The 27,985-nt window shown below is 40.3% G+C and overlaps 2 protein-coding genes across 12 annotated transcripts in view; one reads left to right on the forward strand and one right to left on the reverse strand.

Annotated features, from left to right (window-relative positions):
- TESMIN (testis expressed metallothionein like protein) overlaps positions 1-26,601 on the forward strand; it is an 84,309-nt gene extending 57,708 nt beyond the window's left edge. Inside the window, exons 23-24 of the mRNA XM_056354518.1 lie at positions 14,587-19,443; positions 22,159-26,601. The gene's annotated coding sequence lies outside the window, so the exon portion shown is untranslated. The remainder of the gene's footprint in view (positions 1-14,586; positions 19,444-22,158) is intronic.
- The window catches only part of PPP6R3 (protein phosphatase 6 regulatory subunit 3), a 64,335-nt gene continuing 62,848 nt past the window's right edge, over positions 26,499-27,985 (reverse strand). For all 11 annotated transcript variants that reach the window (XM_056353285.1, XM_056353288.1, XM_056353279.1 and 8 more), the window contains one exon: positions 26,499-27,980. In XM_056353285.1, coding sequence (XP_056209260.1) covers positions 27,929-27,980 — 52 coding nt within the window. In that variant the 3' untranslated portion in view covers positions 26,499-27,928. The remainder of the gene's footprint in view (positions 27,981-27,985) is intronic.

Consider the following 27,985-nt stretch of genomic DNA (forward strand, 5'->3'; position numbering starts at 1 on the left):
AGGTAATGAATAAAGCAGGAAAAGGTGTTTCTGCAATTTCTGTGTTGAAGTTGCATAGCCGGGTTTGGTTTCAGCAACTTACCAATGAATATTAAAATCGAATATTAAACCCCACTCCATTCACAGAGTCATGTCCATCTGCATGAAAAATAAGTGGGGTTTGTTCCTGCTTCCCAGTTAAAATCACTATGCATATGTTGTTTAAGACCATCCTCAAGTACATACAGAAAATCTTTGGATATTATATGAGCAACGGCAGTGAATTCTAGGCTTGAGATATAAGTTACCAGGAAAATTTGTCTCCTGTACATTGGAGTAATTCCACTGAAACACCGACGTTACAGAAAGCAAATGCTTTATTGGGGGACTGTTATCATCCAGCTAACTAGTTGAAGATGTCCATCTTTGAGTCTGATTCAGTATTTATCAGTGACACCAGTAACGTGTTTCTGTTTTTCCTGCACTGGAAACAATTTTAGATTTTTGAGATCAGTGTTTTAACCTCGAATATGGAGATTTACCATAATTGAGCATGGAGATGACAAAATGCAAGGTTTTCTGTGGCTAAACCTAATTCTGGGTGGGAAAGGCACAAACTTCTTTGGAACAGAGTATGGACAGGGACAGATCTGAGTATCCAGAAGCAATGAGACGTTCCAGTTGCTAACAAGGCTGTGAATTGCTTCACTGATCTAAAGATTTAATGCTGTTTTGGTGATATTTACATGAGTACACTGTCACAGAGTTGAAAAGTTACTTAGGGTTTTTCTTTCTGTTCAACATTATCACCCCACCCTTAAATACTTGCATGTCAGCTGCTCAGTGTTAAGGTAAGCAGAGATCATTTGAAGATGACACTGCATTTATCTGAAGATGACAGAACTTTAACATGCAACTAGAATTTTGAAAGTAGTTTGCTCTTTAAGTCTTCGAGAAACCTCTTGATTATTTTTTCCCTTATATATGTAGAACTTGTTTCTTCTTTAATGGATGTAGAACAGAGAACATTTTTTTTTCCTTTTAATAAAAGTAGTAAGAGAAGAGTCATTTTCTTCATCCTTCAAAATTCTTTGCTATTGTTCTCTATCATTTTCCCATTTTGTAATTTCTGTACAATGTAGGCAATTTTCACTGAGTGAATCTTTCGGCCATTTTTACCACCTGCAGCTCAGTATCAAACAGAGCTAAATATTATAGATACCTTCTGAATGAAGGGCTGTTTTCTGTTCTGAATTACACTGATATCAACTAATAATTTCCTGTTATTACATCAATGTCTGCTGCCAGAGCTATTATTCACACAACATATAACACTGTAACAAAACTGTGACTACCACATGTTAGATCATCTTATATCTTTTAAAAATGTTTTTTGGTTCAAGCAGCACATTGATTTTTTAGACTAGTTGTGTATAAAAAAGGAAAAAACAGAGTAAAATCTTCAGAGAAAAATTCTGAAAGTTGATTAATATACCCATCAGAATTGTGAGAAATTATAAAGAACACTTTGTTTTGATTCTTGCTTTGTAAAACTGACAGGAGAATAATGTATCTGTGCTATTTGGTTAGATGTTAACCTAATGGCTAATTGTATCAAGGACAGGTTGCTAGCCAGTACAATCAGATCAGCTTCATATCCAAAACAAGTCTGGTTAAAGCAGAGGTCCTCTTGATGAGGGTTTATCTGAGAAAAGCACTGAGGATTTGAAATAATCTAAGAAATACCATTTGCAAGGGTGTCCAGTTCTGCTAGTAGTGGATCAATACAGACTGCACACCCTACTGCCATTTCTAGTCTTACGCCTCCCCAGTCCACGGCTCTTCGGGCAGAGTGGCTACACGCCAAAGCCTCATTGAAATTCCAGGAGACCCACGGCTCCAGCAATTTTTTCCGTGGGCCAAGGAGGAGGATGGCTTTGCAGCCGCCGCCTCTCTCAGAAGCAAATACGTACCTCAGCTCTGTAAGAGGCAACAGAGCTTGGCTTTCAGCTCCTGATGAGGTTAGAGCTCAGCTTTTTGGGAAGCAGCAACTCTGGCAGAGTCCTGCACAGCTGGGAACCTCTGACTCAGAGGGCAGGTCCAGGACTTGTAAATGCAGAGGCTCTTTTCCCAAGTTCTGATGCTTGCCTGAAGGAGGTTGGTTCTTGGCTTATGTTTCCATTTAATTCCTAAGTCACCAATTACCTCCTCTTTTGAACGGTCAGCTCAGTGGAAGCTCACACCTACCAAATGCAAGGGAGCTGTTTCTGCTCCTGCAAGATCTCAGGAGGAATTACTGCTTACCCACTGATGAGAAATGATGTGAGGAGCTGCTGATGACAGTTACCTGTCTCCTGGTGAGCAACTTCTAACGTTGCCAAAAGCTGAGAAGCTTTTCTTATTTATAGGCAACAGAGATCTGAAGTATTTTGCCTCAACCTCCTGCCTAGTGTGAAATGATGCCTATTATATTGTTTCTTATTTTTATTACTGAGGGTACATGTGTTAATAACTCTACACAGATGCATCTACTACAGATGCATTCTACTAGCAGAAACAGAGTTGTGATCATCCTGGTCTAGCCAGCGTTTGTCAGGTCACACCTGGAGTACTGTGCCCAGTCCTAGTCTGTGCAATTCAAAAAAGACACAGGCTGGAGAGGGTCCAAAGGAGGGCCACAAAGAGGATCGAAGAGCTGGAGAACCTGTTCTGTGAGGAGGGACTGAAGGAGTTAGGTCTTTTCACCCTGGAGAAGAGAAGGCTGGGGGGGATCTCATCACAGCTTTCCAGTACCTAAAAGGCAGCTACAAAGAGGGTGGAGGCTGTCTCTTCACAAGGAGCCACGTGGAGAGGACAAGGGGCAAAGGGTACAAGCTGCACTGGGAGAGGTTTCATCTTGATAAAAGAAATATTCGGCAGTGAAACGGTCAGTCTCCCAGGGACTTAGTGGAGTCCCCATCACTGAGGTTTTGAAGTCTCGAGTGGACGGGGTGCTAGATAACAGGTTGAACCAGATGATTTTTGAAGGTCCCTTCCAACCTGGGCTGTTCTATGTTCTATTATCCACTTAAAATCTTATTTCTAAATTACAATAAGTGAGTCATCAAATTATGTGTACTAAAATAAGGGGACCCGTAGGAAAAGAGGTCAGTGCTTTCATGGCTTTTATTTTTTAACGGGACACAATGCCAATTGCTTCATTAACAAGTATGTTGCAATATTGTAACACAAAAAGCCTCACAAGTAGGCATTTCAGACATAAAATACATCCGTAGTAATGCAGAAAGGAGCTACAGAATAATACATCAAATACTTTCCAAAAATATTTTTATATTAAGTTCATTAAAGTATAAGACAATTAGGCGGAATGTTAAAAGATAGATACTCGGTTACAAAATACAATTTTGTATCTTTGCTGTTACTGGTTTTTATTTTGTTAAAACACAAAATGGCATTAAGAGGATGATATTACACAGCCTTCATTATCCTACTGTAAATGCACCCAATTAGTCTTTTTCTGCTTTGATAAGAAATAACCCATTCCATCTTACAGGCTCACTGTAATTTGAAAACAGGTTAGGGAAAATGTGGTGTTTTGCACTGTATTCCAGAAATGGAATGGCTTGAGCACATTTGATCTCTTGCAAGGCAGACGGGCAGTGCTAGCTGAACAGACTTTCTCCCACATCTTCCCAACAGAAGAATAAATAGGGAAAAACCTTTCTTTTGTTCTTCTCTAGAAGTCTTTTTCACCTGATGCCCTGGTGATAAGAATACACTAGTAGTAACTATGAGGCAGAAGTTGTTCTCCCCAAGAAAAAAAACAACAACATTCCAAAAACCAAAACAAGCAAAAAAACCCCCTCCAAGACCAAAATAATTTGATCTCAGGCTAAAAACAATTCTCAGTGGTCCAGCTTTCCAATGTGGAATTTCAGCTCTGATAGAAAACAAGAATGTTATGACATGTTGAGACATACAGTTCGGAAGAGATTGCGTGAAGCTAAAAATTAAAGTTATCTTTGCTCACACCTGTGATTCATATGAAGGCAAAACTTCTGTTGTATTTGGACGGATATATAGCGAGATCCTGATGTGTGCTGAACATTCACAACATTTCTGATTCTCAGTGGAATTAGAAGTGCTTAACATCTCTCAAGATCCTACTTTCCATCAATATTTTCTGACATACAAATGTGGGTGTATTGGCATTTTTTTTATTTGAAAATCTTTCGTTAATGTGTTTTAGTATTTTCGTTGGAATAAGGGGGAGAAAAGTCGGTATGTCTGTGCTGTATCTGACCTTTTCCACAGCTTTGCAGAACAAAAATGCCAATGACGTCATGCACAAGATAAGCTAAATAAGATGCCTGTGCAATGGTGGTGTATTGCTGGAAAACGAGTATTTATGAATTCAGTATAACAAAAACAGTTTACATGCTGTTTGTGTGCAGATTTTTTGCCCTGTAAACTGCCTGTTGTTTCCACTGTCTACAGAGGGAGTTCATGCTCTTAATTTAGACTGGGATTTAGAATATGCAAATAGCCAGGCTATTTGCATTTTGGGGCAATAAGAGAAGGCTGAAGGTTTCTTGGCAAGCTAAAACCACAAATGAAAGGCCATTAAGGTGCAGAGAGGGCTCACACAACCTGCTGAAATACTAGCTTTAAAAACAAGCAAATGAAAAAAATCCCCAAGAATCCCTCAATAGTCCTGGCAAAATGGAAATAAATCGGGGTGGTCAGAGAACAGCATTCTCTCTGGCAGGTGTGCACGGCTGTGGAGGGGCGCTACTTCCTACCAAACTCCTTTTGGTTCCTTAGCAGTGCTTCTTGGCCCCCAGGTTTCCTATTTACAGAAAATAAATACAGGGTTGAGGTAATCCCCACCCCACAAGAAAAAGCTTGAGAATGAAGAAGAGGGACACATGGGATGGGATTCAGCTTCTTGGCTCTAGCAAGTTATGTGTAAGGTGTCAAGCTCCCGTGATAGTCGGTGGAGAGGGAATCGATATGGTCAAGAATGACTCCACTTTAGATAATTAAGTACCTACATGTTGTTAGTTGAGTGGCGGTCTAGATTCCAGTGACTCTTTTGGCTACCTGTCCATTGATTGTTACAGAACCTTTAACATGTAGCTCACCTGTAGGGACCTACATTACTGGCAAATAATTCCAGCCGTGATGACAATTTGTCAAACAATAAAAAAAGTTAGAAAATGGTGATCAGTTGTTATCCATACCTAATGGGGGTAGAAGAAGATAGAGCTGGATTAATATGCAAGAAAATGTGTTGAGGTTAGTTGTTCGGAAAAACTTTCTAACTATATGGTTAGAAAAAGAATGTAATAAGAAATACAATGGTAGAGGATTAATGTGGCAGCTTCTCTAGAGAACGGGTTCAGTGAACATGCCAGGAATAATGCAGGTACACTTAATACTCCAGAAGAGTAGCACTTCAACTACATGATCTCTCCATTTTAGATCTATTAGTTTCTATCATTATTTTAGTTTGCTTATCATTACTAATAAAATTGCAGGAGGTATAGTTTAAACCTTTGCTAATGATATATTTAATGGGAAGAAGTTATGTTTCTAGCTCTTCCCCAATCTGTTCTCTAAACTTTCCTCACTGGAGTCCATCTGTCCTTCTCTTCAACACAGAGTATTTACAGTTTCTTGTACTTACAACACTAATCCAACTAATTGTTTAAGACAAAAAGATTTCCTATGTAGTATTTTGTTCTGAGAAATGTTGTTTTCTTGCCAATCAATCCTTGCTTCAGTATGAGAAGATTCCACAAAGCAAAACCCAAGGAAGCAGACTCAGGTTGTTTTAAGGGATATTTTTAATGAGAGCACCCCATTTCCTTCTTTGGGAAGGGTGGTCACTGCTGTCACTTACAAGCAGCAATTAAGTCCTACTGATCCAGTCAGATATACAGTGAATATTCATTCAGCTTTTAACATTATCGGCTTAGTTATCAAACCAACTGACAGTACGGATAATTCAGAGGCATACAAGAAACTGAAGGAAATCCTTATTATGCCCTTCCTTGGTTTTAATAGCTGCATGTTGCAAACGTTGCCTGCATTTACCTTTTTTAGATCTATTATGATACACCTAAGTATGCGTATTTTCTCATGTGTGGTTGAAAACTACACTATATGCGTATACATGTGATACTAAAGGTATCATACACAATGCAATTGCTAATGTTATCTTTTTTTCTAATCTACTTGCAAAATCTTCAGCACTAAAGATCTGTAATGCTTGCATTAAGTCTATAGATCAGTCCAGACTGAATTTCCTATGTTCATGTAAGTATGTTCTCTTACTTTCTTTAACTTCTGCCTGTACTTTTTAACTAGTACCTCATTGTACTTTTTTCTTTTTATATCGAATACAAAAAAATCATCCTTCATCTGAAATTTTAATCCTCTAAATGTACAAATGCTGAGGTAAAACAAATCGGTAGTTTTCCTTCAGATTAATTCAGTGGTGAGATACTTCTCTGTGTGTTTATTCCTTCTTTCTCTTTCTTTCTTACACCACAGCAGTTCAATTATTACTGAAAATTTACAGGCTCCATTTTCCCTAAATAATCAAATAAAGCAAATTAAATAAGCCAGAAAAAAAGCAGAAATATGCCTGGCAGACAGCTAGTTTACTAGTTTTCTTGTATAATTGAATAATATTTATCAAATAAGCTTTGTATATACTGAAAAAACAAAGAAACATTATAGACTGTTAAAATGCTTATGCCTGTTTTTCATTAGGTATCTACTGTCTTGAAAAAGTAAACTGTGTGCATTTAGCACTTCAAGAAGAAAACAAGCACTTTCATAAACGTTTCTGTAGTAAACACTTGTGTTAAGGCAGATTTTGCTAGCATGATGACAATAGGGATAATTACACTGTTTCCAGTTTATTTTTCTCTATATGTCCTGGGTATCATGAATAAATCTTTGTAAAAAGAATTGATACCAGTAGCTGAAGAATCTGGCATGACCCTTGTGTTACAATTTAACAAACAGAGGAAATAGCGTGGGTAGCCAAAAGGACTGCCTCCACTACCGGGTAAAGATACGCACACATGCATAAAAATAGAGCCTTGCTTCCCCGTCTGGCATGTGCTAATCAAAATGTCTTACCTTATTCTAGTCCTTGAAAGTCGTAAATGCAGACCCTGGTGAAGGCGAAAAGGAAGTGTTTCATAATCAAAGCCCCAGTACAATACTGAAAAACTACACACTTTGACAGATGCCCGAGTTACAAGATGTTATTCTATGGGAAGGGGAGTGTTCTCCCAAAAGGAAGTTTTAAATTACTGGGGATTTAAAAGATTTTATAGAGTATTTTCATTAGAAACAACAGCTAACTGAGAAAGGTGGATTCATGGGGGGGGGGGGGAATGAAAAAAAATCTCTTTTTACTTGTAAACGTCTTTCTAGGCTAAAGCAAAATACTTTTTAAAATTTCCTTTGTCAAAACATGTGGAAAAAAATGGGGGTAGGATTTATTTTGCTTCCTTACTTTTAGGCGGCTGCACGTGAGCTAGTCAGTTATATTAGCTCCGTTAGAGTCAAGAGACAGCGTGGGCTGTTGGAACTTAAGAGTGCAACTACGGCTACCTGTAGCTAATTTTAAGGTGAGATAGGTCGTTTTCTGGACTCCATTGATGAGCTGTCTTTCAACTATAATGGCAACTTGGAACAACTAGTTGTTGTGTAAACACCTACACTGTGGGCATGGGAAGTTATTTACCAAATGGTCAAAATTCTGTCTTCCAACATGCCAAATCTCGTTACTCGAAGGAAAATGAGAATACAGTGCTTGTTTATAAGGGGAGGATTTCAGTGCTCCACCAGCGTTCAGTAGCCTGCTGTGACTTGTTTCACCTTTATCAGTGTCCTGGTTTTGGCTGGCATAGATTTAATTTTCTTTGCAGCGGTTCATAGGGTTGGTAACACACCAATGTTTCAGCTCTTGCTAAACAGCGTTTGCACAGCATCAAGGCTTTATTTCTCACGGTGCCCCATGGGGGTGTACAAGAAGTTGTGAGGGGACACAGCAGGGACAGCTGTCCCCAACTTCAATATATTTTCAATATGTTCATTTATTCTTAATATCTGACTGGTGCGGCAGACTGTCTGCACAGGCTTCCGAAATGACTTGGTCAGAAAGTTTGTTTAGTTCACGTAAATGTGGCCTGCTTTCAGAAATTTCTGCTGGGAATTGACGTTCTGGTCCTGTATATTACCCTGTTGGTAATACATAGAATTTTATATATATATATATATGTAAATAATAATTAGTACAGCAGTCAACTGCTGTAGGAAGTAGACTGTATGTTTTGTAAGTAGGCATTTGTTCTCACTGATGAAATTGGACCTCAGCTTAATGGGGAAAAAGATGATGAGTGGAACGAAGTAAGAAATCTGCAAAGGGTATTTTCACAGTTCAGGTTATGATCTTTCAAGTTTTAGGTATTGACATTAAAACAGTACCTAGAGTCCCACTGGCAAACGGCGGGTAAAGGCTTGCTGAAATCCTTGGCATTTTAAGAGCTGAACTTGGAGCTAAGTGGTTGGAAGATTTCATTGTATAATGTGGGGAAATGATGCAAATGCTTTTGCTGCCGCCTTTAGCAGCAGACATCTGAATGTGTCGGAGAACTTTCTTTGACCTAGCTGCAAAGTAAAAATGAGCCATGCTTTTCGTTTGCACCTCTTCAGATAAACCGACGTGCCAGGTTTTCACAGGGAAAAATCGAAACACCTCAAGAAGAGGAACAGAAGGAAAGAATGATCAGTCCTGTCTGTTGAATGGCTTGTATGTCTTTGATTTGACATTATAACTGATTATTTTTTCCTTATTTTATTGATTTACCATGCAAGTTAACTGAAACTGCAACAAGAAGTAACACCTTTGCAAACTAATTCTGAAGAATGTCACTCTTGATTAAATCCTAATTTTTCAACATGAACAAAATCGGCTTGTTAACAAAATAAACTAACCATGATGTAGAAAAACCTGATTTTGTCTTGTCCTAAGGTTTCAATTAATTGTTTATGAACTTGGTTTCAAATTTCAAACTGTGCTTGCTAAATACGATGTTTCCCTTTTTCACTTGTAACCCAGGTATAAACAAGTCAGCTAATGAAACAGAAAATGCTGGAAGAATCGTTGACTGCATAAACCAGCATAACTTGCTATGTATTATAGTTAAGTTTCTTTTATTGCAAAGGTCCTATAGATCCTGTGTGCGTAGTACTAGTAACGACTGCAGTTTTTGAAGATTGAGAAAAAAACCCTTTGAAGTGGAAGTTCTGCTTTTTTCTGATCCGAACCTCAAGAATTAGACATGGCTAGATAATTTCTTTTCCATGCTTTCTGTCACCACTGAGATCTTGCTCTTGGTTTCAGAAATTGTTACCATATCTCTAAAGAGCATCACATTTTTTCTGTCAGCTATCACTGTATGGCCTACAGTTAGAAATGACATTCATAGTTTATATAAATGAAATTTACTCATTTTGTGTATATTTATGGTTAGCTTGCTTATTTTATTTGCATTTTATTCCTGCATTAACTCATATTTGAATAATGTATGTGATATTTAGGGAAATTTTAATGCTTTGAAAGCCATTTCAATATTTAGAGGTGTCCAAAATATTTTTTATTAGCTTCTGTAAATGAAGACCTTTAAAATGCAATTGGTGTCAGCCATGAAGCCTTGTGAGTCATTCAGGGCTATAAAGAAGCAGACTCATCTTTTCTCAAGATAGCATTTTTAAAGAAAGTACTAATTCGTAAACTATTCAGAAAAATATTAAATAGTAAAACAGTCTTCTCATCAGCAAAATAATTCCACTGTAAGCAATGTGAATTACATTTGTTTGTGTGCACTTCCACGTATCCTTATTGTTCTGTTTTCCAGACACTGTTTTGTTGCTTAGTCAGGTTCCTTGGATATTCTCCATATTGAATTTTGCTGAAAGAGTTCCGGTTCCTCGCTTTTTTTTTTTTTTTTTTTTTTTTCCATCTTGTATTTGTTTTGAACTTTTCCCTTTCCACCCCTCAACCCCGCCCTGCCAATGAAACTGTTCATAAAGCTCGAGGGAATTCAGCAGGACTTGGACCAAGACTGTATTAACGCTGGTTAGGGGTGGGGGGGTGTGGAACCGTTGTCCCAGTCATACAGCAGTTCTTTTTAAATAAGCATCGCCCTTATACAAAATGCAGTATGTGGAGGTGTTAACTGCCAAGCTTCCTTATTTATTAAGCACTGATTAAATCTTAAACTAAAAACAAAAAACCAAAAAAAAACCCCCCCAAAAAAAAACCCCAAAAAACAAACCCACACCCTAAATTTCGGGTTCTAACTCTGTATTTGGATACCTTAATATGTGATTACCTGTAAATTCTAATTTAGCCTCTTCTGTCTCCATTTGCCTGTACTGTTATGTCTACATAAATTTGTGGTGCTTATTGTTTGTGGTTCTGTAATTAGTCAGGGTGAGACTAAAAAAAATCCAAACCTTCAACATATATCCAACCTTATTTAGGAAACCTCTCCAAGCAGTTTTACCTTGTAACACTGATCAGCATTTATAGTTCATGTAATTTACAACTATTACAGTCAGGTCTAAGCAAAACCAAGTGATTGCTGTTCCTTCCCTAAGCAGGGCTTTGGAAGGAAGGCGGTGGTGAGATCCTCCCGTTCTTCCTCACTTTTCCCCGCTGCAGAGCTTTTTAAGGTGGCAAACCCGGTGGGGATCCAGTTCCCCATGTAGTTACATGTTATAAATTGTATTCACTTTTTCAACCACGCCCTTCACTTCGATGCAGCACATGCATAAATGCACATCATTTCATACTCTTAATTATACTATCAACAACTATATCTGAGTAGAAACTGTGCAGAAAAAGTGGGATAGACGCTAATTACTCAGACTGGCCCTTGAGCACAACACAGACGTGGATGGTGTATTTGTGCGATGAGTGCAGGCACACAGAACAGCTCGTTCAGGAGCACACCTGCATGAGCTGCCCCTTTCACGTGCCTGCTGGATGCGTATCCGCTCTCCAGCAGGCAGAGCAGTAGCTTTTTTACCTTAGCGGTGGGGGTTAGGTGTGAAGCTGTGCCTCTCCACGTGCTCCGAATAACAGCCATTGTGCAGGCTGTAGGGTCCTGAGTCAGGCATTCGGCTGCATTCCAGACTTTCCCTTAAAACTGCCTTCACCCTACACCTTTTGTTTTTACCATCTTTTCTCCTACAAAATTGACAGCAAGCCTCTAGCTTGTCTCCCATGCCAGTTTTCTCCTACTCTATAATTTTTTGCTAGATGTAATTTCTTTCCCAGTTTTAATTTTTAATTTTGTCTTTTGCTTGGTGACTTTCCCGTTTCCTATACACGTCTTCAAGCTTTGCCCATTCTGTTACGGGCATATTCCTATCACAGAGGTTCGTTTTCACTCTTTGTGTTGTATAAGTAAGGATTTGGATTCAGATGCCCTTCAGGTGCTGTAAATCCCAGGAAATAATTAAAATGGCTTTGGTATACATCCAGCAATACATTTTTGAGAAATATCTTGGGACGTAAAAGTGAGCAATCCTTGGCACCAGTACTGAACTCTCCTTTGTCTTCATCTGAATTCCTGCAATTTGTAACACAAACCAGGCTGACTCCTTGCTGCTATCAGTTCTAAGAGGCAATATTGTCCATCCACATTAGCCTGTAAGAAATACTACTGACCAAGGTGATGGCTTAGCTTGATCTCCGTTTTCCATGAGTGAGCTTCAGCAGAGAGAAAAATCTACAGCGTTGGTACTGTTCCATGACGTATGTCTGCCATTCAGGTACAGAAAAAGTAACAGACGACAGCTTTAAGGCTCAGCTCTGCTAACGCCCATCCCCAACACTGTTGTGCCTAGTCCCAGATCTGTTCACGCAGAAATCTGGAAATGCAATTATTCCAGCCTCAGTATCCTCCATTTCATGGCATGCCTGTTGGACGGCTTATGCAATTAGAGAAAATGTTGTGGCTCTGATCCTGAGCTACTTCTTGCAGCTCGTGATGAGCAGTTGTCCAGTGACCAGTTCCATGCTATTGATGGCTGCTAGTTGGTCATTATTCCCTCTCCAAACCTGATTATTTTTTTTTTTTTTTTTGTAGGCTGGTAAGACTCTTTCCTCCAGTTCGTGACCCTATGTGATGTGTATCTGATTTTTAGTACCACCCCCACCCCCCAGGACAGTTCTTAAATGCTTAGCAACCCAACTGCTGCTACAGCTTTTTGCTAGCATTTACAATTCACCTCTTCTAGCAGAACTGCGTCCACAGAACCAGGCAATGATTCTTCTGTGTGCGATCACAAAATCACAGAACAATTTAGGTCGGAAGGGACCTTAAAGATCACCCAGTCCCACCCCCCCACCACGGGCAGGGCCCCCTCCCACCAGCCCAGGTTGCTCCCAGCCCCGTCCAGCCTGGCTTTGGGCACTGCCAGGGATGGGGCACCCACAGCAGCTCTGGGCAGCCTGGGCCGGTGTCTCGTCACCCTCACAGGGAACTATTTCTTCCTAATATCTAATGTAAATCCGCCCTCTTTCAGTTTAAAACTGTTACCCCTTGTCCTGTCACTACCTGCCCTTGTAAAAGGTCCCTCTCCAGCCTTGTCAGCCCCTTTAGGTGATGATCGCTTAAAGACCAAAGGGCCTGGCTACCTCTGTTGAAGTTCTGTAAAACTGGTAAATAGGTTCTGTTGTGTCTGTTGCCTTTCAGTCAATACTAAATATGTATTTCTTTAAATAGTTTATCAAATGAGTGTACTTCCACCACCTGGCTTAAGGATGAAATCACAGTATTTTGGGCTCAGGTAATTCTTAAGAAGAAAAAAAAAAAAGGGATCCTAGTGGTACTCCTTTTTTTAAAAGCGATTGCCAGAATCCAGCGGATTGCCATCCTTGACTTTAAGATGATACAAGTGGCTTCCTGCATTCCTCTCTTCCTCCCTTCCCTCTTTCCTGCCTGCCTGCCTTTTTCCTCAGCTGATTCCAGCACTTTCCAGACTGCAGGTCATATCCTGACCTAGCCTGCCTTTTTGTTTAGCTGTCATCTGTGACAAACGTGCTCTGGATACCCAATTTCCTATTCTGCCGTAGCTGTAAATTTTCCTTTTATTCCGTAGTTATGTCCTAAAGACTTACAGACATTTCAATGAATGATGCCAAGTTTCCCAGAAACATTTTTTACGGCTACACTTTCACTTACTCAAAGTTACACAGCATATATAGATGCAACAAAAAAAAGGCGGCCAATAATTTAATTAACAAGAACGTTAATCTTTGTATTGTCCTGAATGCAGGATGGATGTCGAAGAACTAGGCCTGCTGCCTGGTCCTCAGCCCTCACAGATACTTCCTACTCCCCGGAAACAGCTTCTAGAAAAAGGGATAGAGTACTTAAATAAAACTTCTGGCAATGCCTTCCACTCTGTGGGTTTATCTTCATAAACTATAGTTATTCCTAGGATGTAGGTAAATATTAATTACAGCAGGGTACTCTCCGTAACAATGCCTGGCAATTTAGTATATCATAATAATAAAGAAATATTACATGTCAATTGCACATCAACATATATTACTTCTGTAGTGGTTGTATCACATAGATGGAAATGTGAAAAGTATTATTGATAGTAATTTTTTTTGTTGAATGAAAATGTAGGTATTTGCACGCTAAAGGGATAATCTCATCCCTGTCTCCCAACTATTTTAATGACGTTCTTACAGAATGATGCTGTAATCCCAGTCTTTGACAAGCACCATAACTTTTCAGCCAATATTGCACCCAAAGGAAAGAAACTTTCAAATTGTAACCTTAATGAACAACAACCAAAAAAAATCCTCCCCCCTAAAACAACCATAAAAAAATCAGGAAGCACCACACAAGCCAGACACAAGTTGCCAAATGCTCTCATTTTCTGAAGTCCTAAGATTTCCCTTGGACCATTGCTGCGTATATACATACCTCTGCCCTTTCATACGTGTGTGTGTATTGCTAGAGAGCTCCGCAGCATCACCGTCAGCACAGGAGTCAGAAGGGAGCTCCATTCTGAACAGAACTGTCGTCATCCGGGGAATAAGCTGTGACAGTCTGCCATGGACAACTGTTGCTCCAGAAAGAAGAAAAAAAGTTCATTCCATGCCAAGAAGACAACAAACAAAATACAGTATGAGATCAAAAACATCACAAAGCTGAACATTCCTACAGCCATTTAATAATTTAAATTCTTTTATTGTGTTTATTTTGGGGCAGCATATCTGAATTCTACTTGAAGTGTATCTTCTTCGGTTGATTCAGATGCTGGGGCTACTAAGGTGCTTGCCATGAAGCCTGCACGCTTCAAACCTACTGCCCCCCTGCCTTCAGCAGTTTCAGTATCGACACCTTTGGCGTTCTGGAAGTGCAGAGCATGCTGCCCAAAGAACTCGGATGCAACCTCTGTATTTACAAAGCTTTTGAATGCTGAATGCATCCAGGGAAGTAGAAAATGGATGTAAAGCTAGAAGAGAATTAAGGGTTTGTTGTTTTTCAGGGAGATACTTTATAGGAGTTTGTGCACGCTGCAGACTTGAATTGAATCACACATGGAAAATGATACTAAGATTAGGGAGAAAGAAGATATTTTTCAACTATGGTAAGTTTGAAAAAAATTAAGTGTATTTTAAACAATTCATGTTCTGTCATTGATGACTGTTGTCAAAGGTAGGCTTGAAGGCTAGATCCTTCGGGCGATGATTGATCAGCCTGCTTAGTGTAACGGCTTACAGCAAAGGGCAGCAGTACACACTACCAGTATGCTCTACCAGCAAAATTCTTCTTCTGTGGACAGAGGTACATCAGGAGAGTTAAACTCTCATCCCAGTATAAGAAAGCCGTCTACGCTACTGAAAAGAAACTTAGGCTGGCAAACCCAGTTTTGTCAGAAGCCAGCTGCAGATGTCCTGGGACTGCAAGATGGAGACAGGACACTGAACACAGCTGATGCAGCACACAGCGGTGGTGTGGCCTGTGTATGCCTTCATTTTAAGGACAGTTCACGGAACGTTCGTGGCCGCAGGCAACATGGAAACCGAAGCGTTAAGTCACCCAACCTGCCTTAGCCAACATTGTGCTTAGTAAAATCATTTAACATTGAAGTTGCTTAGACGCCTGCAAGGCACATGTATTACCTTAAGGAGAAGGAGACTTCCAGAAACAGCTTACATGCAAAAGGAGACAGGGATGAACCTTTGATTCATCAAATCACAGAGTGGTTTGGGTTCGAGAGGACCTTTCAAGAACACCTAGCTCCAACCACCCCTGCCCCGGGCAGGGACACCTTCCTCTGTCCAACCTGACACTTCCACATCTCTGTGCAACTTTGTCCAGCGTCTCAGCAGCCTTAGCTGGTTGTGCTGCCAAGGGCAAGCCAGCGTTACCAGCCTTGCTGGCCTTTACGAACTATTTTTACCCCACAGCAGGGATTCACACTCCCTAAAAGCCTGCGTACAGCAGAGTCCACAGCCTTGCCACAGGAGCCCATGTAAGACAAGCCACAGACGGGCTACTTTTTCTAGCACTGTGGCTTCTACAGGAATTCTGGATGAACAAAAGAGAAGAATAACAATAGCGCAGAAGTCAACAACTGCTAAAGACTGTCACTTTTTTATAAAGACAAACATTCGGTTTTGAACAGTGGATATCTTGTTCAAAACAAGATTTGCAACAGATGGCTGAAAAGAAAAATTGCAAATAGCTATTGTAAAATATATCAGGAGAATACGATGCCTGATTCAAGCCCAAATTATCTACAGACTTAAAATATAGAAAAAATAAGTTTGATCTTTTGAATTATGAACTAACAATTTCTGGTATGTAACAAAGACTTAGGAGAAACCCACAAAGAAAAGAAAACCTTATTTTGAATTCTTGTTTCCAAAACATCAACATGAATCTGACATTTCTGCAGCAATAGTTTTGTGAGCCAGCATGGTGGTGCAAATGAAATAAGCTCACAGTTGCAGCTCTGTTTCATTTGCTATAGCATTCTGAGTAAACATACTGGCACAATGACTCTTTCTGCATTTTGCTAATGAAATTATGCGTATTTAACTCTTCGAAGATTGTATTCTCATATGTGAATTTGTGTGAAAAATTGATACCTGTGCCACAGACCAACAAACATATCTTCAAATGATAAAGAAGGAAAAATAAGTTCTGTTTCCTGTGCAGCTTGGAGTGTGGGTTGTTGATTTTTCTAGATACCTTTAGCCTTCTTTTTACTGTACACCTTCACAAGATTACTTTTTTTTTGCATTGCTACCACCTAATGGTCATAATGTCTTGCGCCTGAACTCTAATGGTAGCAATTTTGTCTCACTCATGTACAGCTTTCAGACAGGAATCATACAATAGCTTTTGTCTTTTTTTATCAAAAAATAAAATAGTAAAATACTAAAATTACTGCCAGACTTTCATCACCCATTTTTTTCTATTTGCATGGTAAAGTCTTTGTTCCTCAGTGTTCCTGAATTCTAATGATAAAAGGGTTATGATTAATTTGCAGATAGAATAACCCTTTTCTAAATGCATACTACTCAATAAATGAACAAGCTGCTTACAGTAATTAAAGTAATGTCATCCTGTGCTCAAATTGCTTGTGCTAATAAAGCTAATTGGCAACAGCAAGCATTAACTGTGATTAGTCATATGCATCTAATGTCATCACCAGTGCCTATAATTTTCTACATGGAGGGAATTTCACATCTGTTTTGAATCACTTGTCTGTTGTCTGCATTGGTGCTCTTTCCTATATTATTATATCAGAGATTCTTTTACTACAATAGATAATAGAAAAGTTGATTTTCTTTTTCAAACAAAGAACTGCACAATAGAGAACAAGATATCACAGAATCATTTAGGTTGGAAAAGACCTCTGAGATCACCAAGTCCACCTGTTAACCCAGGGCTGCCAAGTCCATCCCTAAACCACGTCCCAAGGCACCATGGCTACGCAGTTTTTAAACCCCTCCAGGGATGGTGACTCCACCACCTCCCCGGGCAGCCTGGGCCAGGGCTTGACCAACCCTTCAGTAAAGGAATTTCTCCCAATATCCAATCTAAATCTCCCCTGCCATAGCTTGAGGCTGTTTCCTCTTGTCCTGTCACTTGTTACCTGGGAGAAGAGACCGACCCCCACCTGCCTGCAACCTTCCAGGTAGTTGTAGAAAGCAGTAAGGTGTGTGTCCCCCCCCCCAGTCTCCTCCAGACTCAACACCCCCAGTGCCCTCAGCTGCTCTTCACACTAGCTGTGCTCCAGCCCCTTCCCCGGCTCCATTGCCCTTCTCTGGACACGCTCCAGCACCTCTACATCCCTCTTGAAGTAATGAAGCATTTCCAAGTCACTTATTCTGAAATAAGTGTTTGATTTCTGCTAAATTAATAAATCCGCATTGCTTTTGCATATAGTCCAATAGCCCCTTCAACAGGATGTAGATTATTTGCAACAGAACATTCATCTAATCAATTTAGACTGACTGCAAGTTGTATTTCACAGTAAAACAGATGAGTCAGAAGATCCATTTTGTATTTGTTTTGGGAATTTGCAAGAAATTATTATCAGGAAGATAAACTATCCAGGCTTTTGCACCATTTATTATAGCCAATTTCTTAGCTGTAAGTAGAGCAACAGTTATTTGCTGTGTCAGTCCAAAAGGGCAGACGTTAAATTATCAAGAATCAAGTGGCTGAAAACGCAGCTTTAAAGACCACATTTTACTACTTTGTTTTCTTTCCTATTTGAAGATTTCCTTCTCCCTTCACTTTTCCAACAGCTAACCAATAATCTCTACAAGTATTTTACGTAAGTTACATTTACTAGACCTCTCTGGTTCACGTGTCTGTGTTCTCTGTCTAAATGGGTACATTCTTCTAGAAGCATAAAAGGTGTTCCCAAGTTCTCCCGCTGAGGCTTTTTGCCCATGCTGGACGGAGTAACTATTTCATGTGTTACTCTGTTTACTACACCACTCAGTTTGCTTTTATCCAGACATTTGGAATTACTGATTTATATTCAGCTGATGTTTGGCCTTATGCCTCACAGCTTCGCTGACTACGTGAAAGCACAAAGCTATCGTATCATCTCAAGATCAGTAAAGGCAAACCGACTGATCCCAACTTACACACAGAGATGCACAGATAAAAATAAAGGGAACATCTGCTTTCAACAACTCTGGTGACCCCTTTTTGTTTTACAGCAATTTAGCTTTTCCCACATTGTGTTTCAGGTATGTGTCTATCACTCAAAAAATTACCTGGTTGCTCACAATTTTTTATTAGGCCATTTCAGAGTCTGATCACATCATGACTTTTTTTTCATCATTCTTCATTTTCTAAGACTAAGTTCCAAATCAGCTCATTAAAATCCTCGTCATTTTGGAATTTGCCATGAAAGCACTCATATGAATGACATACATCACTATGACCCACCTCTGTGGCTAATGTGACATTAATGTCAGTACCCTCACTCTTTCACAGAATAGTCTTACGTTTCACAAAATAACTTAATTGTAAAGATATAAAAAGCCTGATCCTTGCTCATATCAAAGCATCAAATTCTTAATACGATTCAATTTCTTTGATTGTTTTTGCATACATAGACCACAAATGGTTTTGGCTTGTTGTTTTTTTGAGAGCGATCCAGTAAGAATCAAAGATACAAATCTGAAATCGTACCTAGAGCTGCAGGTATTCACTTTCACTGCATCGGCTGGCAACACACACTTTGCGGTGTCATCTAAAAGATCTGAGCAACTCGTTTGTGAGCTTGGAGAACCGTTACCATATTGGCTCTCTTTTACGTATGCTTTTTTCTTAACTTGTAATTTCAGAAAATTTTCTTTAACTTTTAGATAGCTTAGTTGGCAAAACGTTCCCGTTTCTGAGCAGCCAAAGTGGCCCAAACAGACTCTGGAGATGTTTAATTTTGGACAGCTGAGATAGCTTTACAAGTACCCAACTCCTTTGTAATGGCAGCAGCACGTGCGTTTGTAAGAAACAGTCACCCTGTCTGCTTGTGCACATGAAATCACTAACCCACGTCTGTGAAATCGCTAAAAAAAAGCCCCAAGCTTTTACGTGTGTATACCCAGGAGTACTATGTGTCTGATTTTAGAGGTCATCACCACCAATAAAAAATGGTTCATCCTTTCTATCCAATACAGAGAACCCAGCTACCGACAGACTCTGCCCAGGGCGCACCGTCAGGACTCCTAGCGTGTGGATGACTGGGTGCAGCAGCGTGGCAAGAAAGTTCCATAACCGAAGGCTTCAGAACCCAAGTGTCGGTGCTGGGCCACCTCGGTCACAGCAGCAGACCACCACACATGGCCGGTGCAGCAACAGGGGGGTTGTGTCCTGCCACGTGAGTCACAAAATGCTTCTGAAAAGAGATGGAGTGAGTGGGTATGATGAAGTATGATGCATACTGAGACCTCATGAGCTGCTTCTGAGGAGAAACCATTTTAGCTTGCAACCAAAGGAGGGACAGCAATAAAATAAGTTTCTTGTGTTTGCCCTCGGGGATTTTGGGTGGAGGCTCTGCAGCGGCCAGTACAGCGATGCTCACATCGTTGTGCTCGCCTCCCAGAGGCTCACGCAAGGGAGAAGTCCTGACATCAGTGCTGCCAATCCAGGGCAGGATAGAGAATAACTGTTCTTGGTACTAGATGATAAATGCTGCTTTGTACTAGAGAAGTAGAAAATTAAAAATGTAAGGCCTATTTTTAGGTGTTTTTAAAGAGACCAAGCTAGTAACAAGCAAACGTGGATTGTAGAAAGGAATAAAATTAGAAAATAAGTCAATAAATACGATCTTTTTGGCAAACATGGACAGTTATAGGGAAGCCATGCCTCACAAGTCTGTGAGACAGTGTTACAAATGGGGTTGCACCCTAGAGAGCTAGTCCCGACGATAGCAATGGAACACACTTTTAAATTCACGTTTTTAAAATTACTGATCAGAATTTATGCGCATCTGAGGCACTTGATTTGTATGGTGCCACTTGAAGTCACACGTTACTTAATTCCTTAGCATTTTTCTTGTCACTGCTTCTTCACGGTACCCTGTTCGGTTTGAAGATTTGTCTTTTTGTCATTCAAAAGCTTTATGGTTCTTGTCTTCACTTTGGATTTTACATCATTTACTGCTCTGCCAGGTAAGTCAACCAGTAAGCGGCAAGTTGACCTGCCTAAGAAACACAATACACTGCTGCCTATGTAACTGCTGTCTAATGTCAAAGAACATCACGTAAATTTTATTTCTATTTATTCTTCTGACTAGTAAGCAAGAAATTTGCAAGTGTAACTGTGAAGCTGGTCTCTTTCCCCTTCCCCAACACAGATACCAAGTCAGTCTATCATAAAAGGCTGATGCAGTGGGAGTAAGGGGTATTTTAGGGAAAGAAGACCCAAACTGTTTATGATAAAGGCCTACCTGTACCATTCAGTTTTAGTTAATTAACTATATGGCTAAATGAGGCAGCTATTTCCCTGGGCTTTCCCGACAATCACTGGAGGGGCAGGCTCCTCTAGAGGAACACTCTGGATCTACCTATTGCAGCTCAGGAATGCTGCCTTCTCAAATACAAAAAACAAGTCACTTCTTTCAGACTAAAGAAATATGAGAAGGTATTAATAGATGGGTACAGCTAATTAAGTTTTAGATGCTAAAAACGCAACCTAGTCTTACACCAACTAGTAACGCTAGTCTTAGGCCAACAACACACCACCAGTAATTGACAAAAAAAGTGTTATCTTGGTCTTCAATTCAAACGTGTTGGTGAAACGTTTGCTGTAAAAGTGTTTGCAAAAGTGACCAGTTCTGGCTAAATCTCAGTTTAGTGACTTGTTAGAGATTTATTTTAAGGGCATGGGGAACATTACGAATTCCCTGACAGAATTCCAGTACTACAGCCAAGACTGGCAATTTTTATTGGTTTTGAGGTTTTTTTTTTTTAATACACTAGTAAGATAATTCTGGCATACTTCTTTGTAAAGAGTTTTAAAAACTTTTCTTATATTAAATTGTCCAGCTTTTCCTTCTTTATTGTCACACAGAGCTGCAGAAGAGATGTTCTGAATCGCGTCCTCCTGCTTCAGACACACATGCTTGTACTTGTCAGCTTTCAGCTCTGTTGAGCTTCTACCAGCTATGAAAAGGGAACATTTACTTCATAAATACCTGTCTCGAGTATGTGATTTTTGCAGTTCTAACTTTGCATGGCCCCAGATCTCACTTCTGTGAAATCTTCCATGAGACATCTGGCAAAAGAGAATGCCAAATACAATGCTGCCGCGATTCTTGCGTATAGAATGCACAGAAAGCAAGGGCTACTTGTACTGTAAAAAGAGTTCAAAATTGGAATAATTTCTCTGTCACCTCATTTGTAACTGCCGGGTTTTGAGCGTACACACCCGCCCCCCCCCCGCCCTTCATCTCTAGCACTGTTCCTTTTGCTTAAGTTCTGCAAGAAATTACCCTGATGATGAAGCTGTTAACGCAAAGGGGATACAACTCCCTTATTATTAAAGGGTATTAAAGGACACAGATTCTGCTCGCTCCTTCACTTCTTGGAGTAAGAGCTGTTTCAGAGTCCAGGTACTATACATGCGGTATAGTTACTGTGGTGTTTCATCAATTCCCTCGCAGAAAAGCAGTGAGCAATCCTCACAGACAATAAGCTGAAGACCTAATAGATGCGTGTCAGCTTAGTAGTAAACATCATTACCTTCATTCCTCCTCAACGGAAAAGCTGTAGCTAACAGAAAAGCTTATGCTTATTGTTGAGTTTCTGAAACATTCTTAGAGGTTTGTAGCACACGAAGCCATACATTGTTTATAAAAAAAAAAAAAAAAAAAAGTTCTTTCCCCATTACCCTTTCCACTCTGAGGTTAACAAAGCCTTTTTGTTAGGACAACACGCAGTGAAGTCTGTCAGAAGTAGCAGTGTTCACCTGTCACCACTGCATCGAGGAGAATTTAATGCATCATGCAGAACCACAGCAGTTATATATATATAAATATATATATATAAAATAATATATTTTTATTATATATATATAACAGATTAACAGCATCAGTGCAAGTTCACGGATGAACCACTTTTGGAGGAAGCAGAGAGCGCCGATTCAACGATCACAAATACGAATTCTTGCCTCGGTTTCTGGGAAGCTATAAACCTGTCAGCAAAAAGGCTCAAATGCCTGAAGTAGCTGGACTGCGACAAGACGCAGAGGAATCTTTGACACAAGCTGAAGTTGGCCTTCACCAATCTCACCAAACTCCGCTCAGCTGGATGGAGACCACTGATCGTGTCTACGTGCGCAGAGCCGGGAGCTTAAAAACATTTTCTGTTTACTGAAGTGTTTCAGAATGGGCTGTACCATATGCCCAGGTACCTCTTTCTTCTTACTATTCTACAGTTCAGCGCGTTTAGGAAATGCACCACATACACTGCAGCTAGCTATGTTAAAAGAACATTCCCTACCCACTGATGTGCGTGCACGCAAGTGTGGAGCTACCTATATATTTATACGGCTTAGTTAAAAATTGTCTTGGGCGCCTACATATAGCAATCAATGTGCATTACGTAGGAATCACATAAATAACACTTTAAAACAATGTGGTTACAAGGAAGCCACCCACCGGTTCCCGAGTTCAAAGACTTGTCTTCAAGACTAGTACTTCAAACTCGACACGCACAGTACCGGCACAACAAAACCTTCCTCAGCCCCGTTATCTTCCCAAGCCGCTTAATTCTGAAGGGAGCGCGGCGAAGGGCCAGGCCCCACCAAGCCCCAGCTACTACCTCTTCTCATCGGAGTGCTGGCTGGTGAACGTGCACAGTCCACCACGGCTCGCTGCAAAGCCCAAAGCACGCGTCGGAACAAGGGTTTAGCACCGCCGACAGCACAAGCCTTTTTAACCGACACGGCGTTAACAAGCGCTTCTGTAAAGGTGTGGCAGGAAAGGTGCCCTGGAGAGCAAAGACAGAAACAATGGCACCTGAGCTTTAGCAGTCTCTAGGTTTATCTTAGCCATCTGATGCCACTGTCTGATAGAAGAACCAGTAAAAGGCAGTCAGCAGCTCCTGTCTTTCATTTAAAAATGAAAGCAGAGAGGGATTTTCTAAACACTTAATTCTGTTTGGTGTAAGGAAACACATGTTTTATTTGCGGTGTACGCATTCAGCCTTGGTGCCCTGACAAAAGAACCAGGTTAGTCTATGCCCCAAGACAAAAGTGACAACATCTGACATACGCTGGCGTAGGTAAGAGGGGAAGAACCCTCCCCCAGTTCAGACAGACGGGAAGGACAGCACATAGTGGAGCTCAAAAGCAGTTGCAACAGATCTGGAACAGGTCCAGGCTCCATGGGAAAAAAAAAAAGTGTTGTGCCTTGAGAATCAATCACCAACCTACCTAATTATCATCCACAGGCTGAAGCAGTAAGTCAACCAGATAAACTTTACCTCAGCAAAAACGCAAGGTGAATCTCGTGAGAGACGAGTGACAGAACTATTCAACTAGGCAAGATCTGGCTCTCTGGATGACCCTACGCCAACAGACGATCCCAGTTACAGCCTTCAGAATCCATGTTTTGGGACAAAGAGAACACCCACACCATAGATCCAGAGGGAGAAAGGAAAACACTGCTACAGAAGGGCCTAGAATCAGAATTACAGTACTTCAGCTACAGCCAGAAAGATGCACTGAAGGGAATCCTACTGCATTTTGCAAGGTACTTACCGATTTACAGAAGAAAAATGCAGAAAAAGTTCTCCTCTCCAAGGAAAAAAGATGCATCAAACACTAAGGCCAGATTCGTCTACGAGAGAGAAATTCTGAAAGACACTACTAGCAAAACACAGCGTAAAGTTCACTTGTCATTACTGCTTCAGCTTATAGCAGAAGAGTAAGAAGCATACGCCGACTTCCCTGAGGTATCGTTAAGAGAAGCGTAATTACACACGAGTCATTAGCCAAGGCTAAGCACAGGGCAAATCACAGGCTGGGAACAATCCGAACCAGAAAGCCAAGCCAGGTCTGGGCAAGTCCAAAAGATTTCATGAAAAGCAGGTAGGAAGATGCCTCTGTATTTATGCTAAGAGTATTTTAATTTTTTTATTTTATTGCCTTAGTCTTCCTCCACGCTGTAACCTTACATATTCAAATAATAATGGAACAGAAGGATGCCAAATCCTTACCTGTTAGGAAGTAAGCTGCGGAAAGACAGAAGTTAAAACCAAAAAAGGCTTGCTGCTGCAGTAACTGCCGTTCTCCATCCTGGTTTGGGAAACAACACAGACACTTTCATAACGAAACTTGAAGCACTTCTACTACACCGGAGAAAGCACTATTTATTCTGAGACAGTCAGAAGTGATTGTTCAAGTATATTAATAGAGCCATCAGTTATATACAATAAATACTTCCTGATATAACTGTGTAAGATGCATGTCTGAAAACAAATTTAAAGCTAATTACAACAGAAAAATAGGTTCATAATGAACAATAGTAACGACCTGATTTATCTTCCTTGTAAGTCTTTCATAACTCCTCAGTGGATTTCACGCGCAGAATTAGTATCATAGCAAGTTCCCACAGGAGTATGCAGGCATCAGCACGAACGCACTGTTTCCCAGAGGTAGCGAGGAGGCTGACCAGGAGCACAAAGGGAGGTTCCAGTCAAGAGCACGGTCACACAGGGTTGCAGTTACAACGCTTAGGAGATTGTTTCAACTATCCTGCGTTCTTCTCAGCAAGCACCTGACAACTCACTGAACAGAGGGAAGGCTTTCTTAAAAACAGTCAAGACCACAGCTTGTAATTTAACTTAGTCTTCCTAGAAAATCTAGTACAAGGCTTACACTTAAAAATAATGGGTTTAACTAGCCGAGAAGGCGCGATTCATCCACTCTGCCAGGTAACGCAGAGGCCTGACGAGGCAGCAAGCTACTGCACATCCTGCTGGTCCAGCCACTTGTGCAACACACCGTTGCTCGAGTAAAAATCCTTTACCAGAGCAGTCCGGAGGGTTACATCCATTGCCCTTTGCTATCAACTGACATCACTATTCCTCAGTTTCAAGTGACTGAGCCTTTAGCCCTTTGAAAGAGCTCTGTGAAACGTGGCAACGCAGATAGCGCAGGACATTCAAAGCACGCTTATTTCATCCTCACTGCTGCTAAATGCACTGCAGGAAGTCAAAGCTGTACAAGGATATTAGTTCAGTCCATCTCTTAACAGAGGTGACAAACTCCACTTCATGACAATTAAATTTGATTAAACAGGTTGGGCAACGCAGCCACTCAGAGGAACTCTCCTAGTGTGTTCAAACCTTCGTAAGCCTATGTGAGCAGCGCTGGGAAAATACAGCTAAAGGTGTGTGGGTGTGTACACGCGCCCATACGCTCCCCCCAGCAACACACCTCCGAAGCCTTCCCTTCAAGTTCAGGATTCCTTGGACACGTATTACAGTTCATGGGTAAAACAAACCCTACGCCTCCCCAGCACAAGCTGACGCTACATCACGTCTCCGTCAAATGCCAGGCTTAACTCGCCTCCCAGACAAGCTGTTAACACTAAACACAGCAACAGGGAAGAGCCCTTAAATCCGGCGTCAGCATTAGGTAAGCCAGCCTAGCTTAGCTCTACCACCCCCCTTTAATTAAACGGCAAACTACACCGAGGGGTTAATTCTGCTGATCACCTCTCATACCTCCACTCAACTGATCCCACCCATCAGGGATGGAGGGGAGACAAAACACTCCTCTTCAGTTTTGAGCTCGGTGTGAAGGGGCTGGGGACCGATGCGACAGGTCATTAACAGAAGGAAGGGCAACTGCTAGAGGACTTTGCCAAACTGCCGGCAACAGGGCTGAAGTAGTTTCAACTGCTTTGCTGCCAGTATCTCCTTCACGGCTACGTAGCTTGTTAATTCAACTTGTCAGCAAGGGACAAAGCTCTGCTGGAAAGGACAAAAGTTTTATTCCTTAGAAACATCAAACTAATGTAAGCCAGCACGCTGCTCTCCTGTATTTGGCATTTCTACTTGGATTGCAATTCATGTATTGAAGCATGTGGGTTTCTTTCCCCAGCTGCTTGTTCATTAACAGATCAGAACATGGGAAGAGGACAGCCGCCAACCTTAAAGCTAATATGCAAACTCTTTTTGGTCAAGCTGATTCAGAAGCAATGTTGAACTGAACAACCTAGAAACCCCCTGGATTCCAGCATTTACAAAGTACAAATAAAAGGGCAAGAGTAGCTACCAACTCCAGCTACAATACTGTGGTTTTTCCCCTCCCTCAGTTTTCAAGACCACAGATCAGTCCGTAACAATTCGCAATGATGAACGCCACTGAGATTTGCTGCAGAAGATGCAAGAGAGGAAGCAATAAGGGCAATGCCATTGTACGTGTCAGGTTTTTTTATTTCTGTATGCAATGTAATGTTTAGGCACGTTGCTTGGGACGCCTTCTAAAATAAATCATTGGCCATTGTTTAGAGTATCCTTTTGGCTTTAAATACTGGTCAGGAAAACATAGGATGTAAAAAATAAATGAGTGTAACTATTACAGAAACAAAAATGGATATGCACCTAGAAGTGCAGGAGGTGAAGTACTTTAACCCTTTCACCAGACGCTGTGGCAATATACAGTATATTGCTTCTGTTTGTTTGAGAAGGCTGTTGGAATTTTACACTGACATAGAAAATTATAAATTACACAGAATTAGTTTCCATAATCACTATATATATATACACAAACCAGCTGTGAAAAAACTGGTTTCGAACATACAAATGAAAGCCTCACACAGATCAGTACAGTGAAAGTAACAATTAACATGCTCTGCTGCCAAAGTTTGTATTAAAAACACTATATACTTTTAAAATGCAGGTACTGTAATTACATTAGCAGCACGGGCATTTCATTTACTTGACTTGTCTAAAAGGATTATAGCGTTTTAAATACGCAGATTGTTCTGAAATGTTCCATTGTATAATGCTCGGTATTAAGCTAAATCTTGGTGAATGGGTTAAAAGGCAGGTGAATCACTTAAACACAACAAGCCATGTGCACTTCAAATAGTCTAGTGTTTCACCTGGAAGGTATTGTTTCAAGCAAACAAGACTTAACAGAACATATGGCTTTACAGGAACATCAATTTGTCAACTAAGTTGTAGCAATAAATACTTAAAATCTCTACCAATAGACTTACATTTTTTGATCCGTTTTGAACAATACAGAAAAAACAATTACCAATTAAAAAACCTGTTGTAAAATGTTGAACACCAAAAAATTCTTATTTAAATCACTTTTGTAAGCTAAACCAACCAAAATAACATTTATAGGGCATTTCAGTTTCAGAAGAAACATGAATTCATTTTCTTTTCTTTTTACAAGGTGAAAAATGTATGAAAACTGCTAAATACTTTGGTCACACTAATCATCAAATAGTTATGTCTCAAATACATTAGATTTGTGTATTCACTTTTTTATAAAACTATTCTTACAGCCATTTTAACTATAGTAACACTACTATCATCATTACATGGGTAGCAGGATCTTATTTCACAGGCCACCCATTATTTAGAACAATACAATATAAACATACGCAAAAATTATTGGTATTTCTCAATGTGCAATATTTTTACACTTATGAATTTCTGTACAATGTCTTAAAATCTAGAATATAAATGTTGCTGGTCCTGATCCCTTGCGAAATTAGTGCAGCAGTGACTGGCTTCAACAGGGTCTAGATGAAATCCTCAAGAAACACTCAAACACCTGGATATCAGTTCATTTTCTTCAGCCAAGGTAGCAGACATCACATATCATACAGGGCCATTAACAGACGCCTCTCCTAAATGGGTGTGTTGATCAGTCCTAAG

Source organism: Falco biarmicus, chromosome 10 (assembly GCF_023638135.1).
Source record: "Falco biarmicus isolate bFalBia1 chromosome 10, bFalBia1.pri, whole genome shotgun sequence".
NCBI lineage: Eukaryota > Metazoa > Chordata > Aves > Falconiformes > Falconidae > Falco > Falco biarmicus.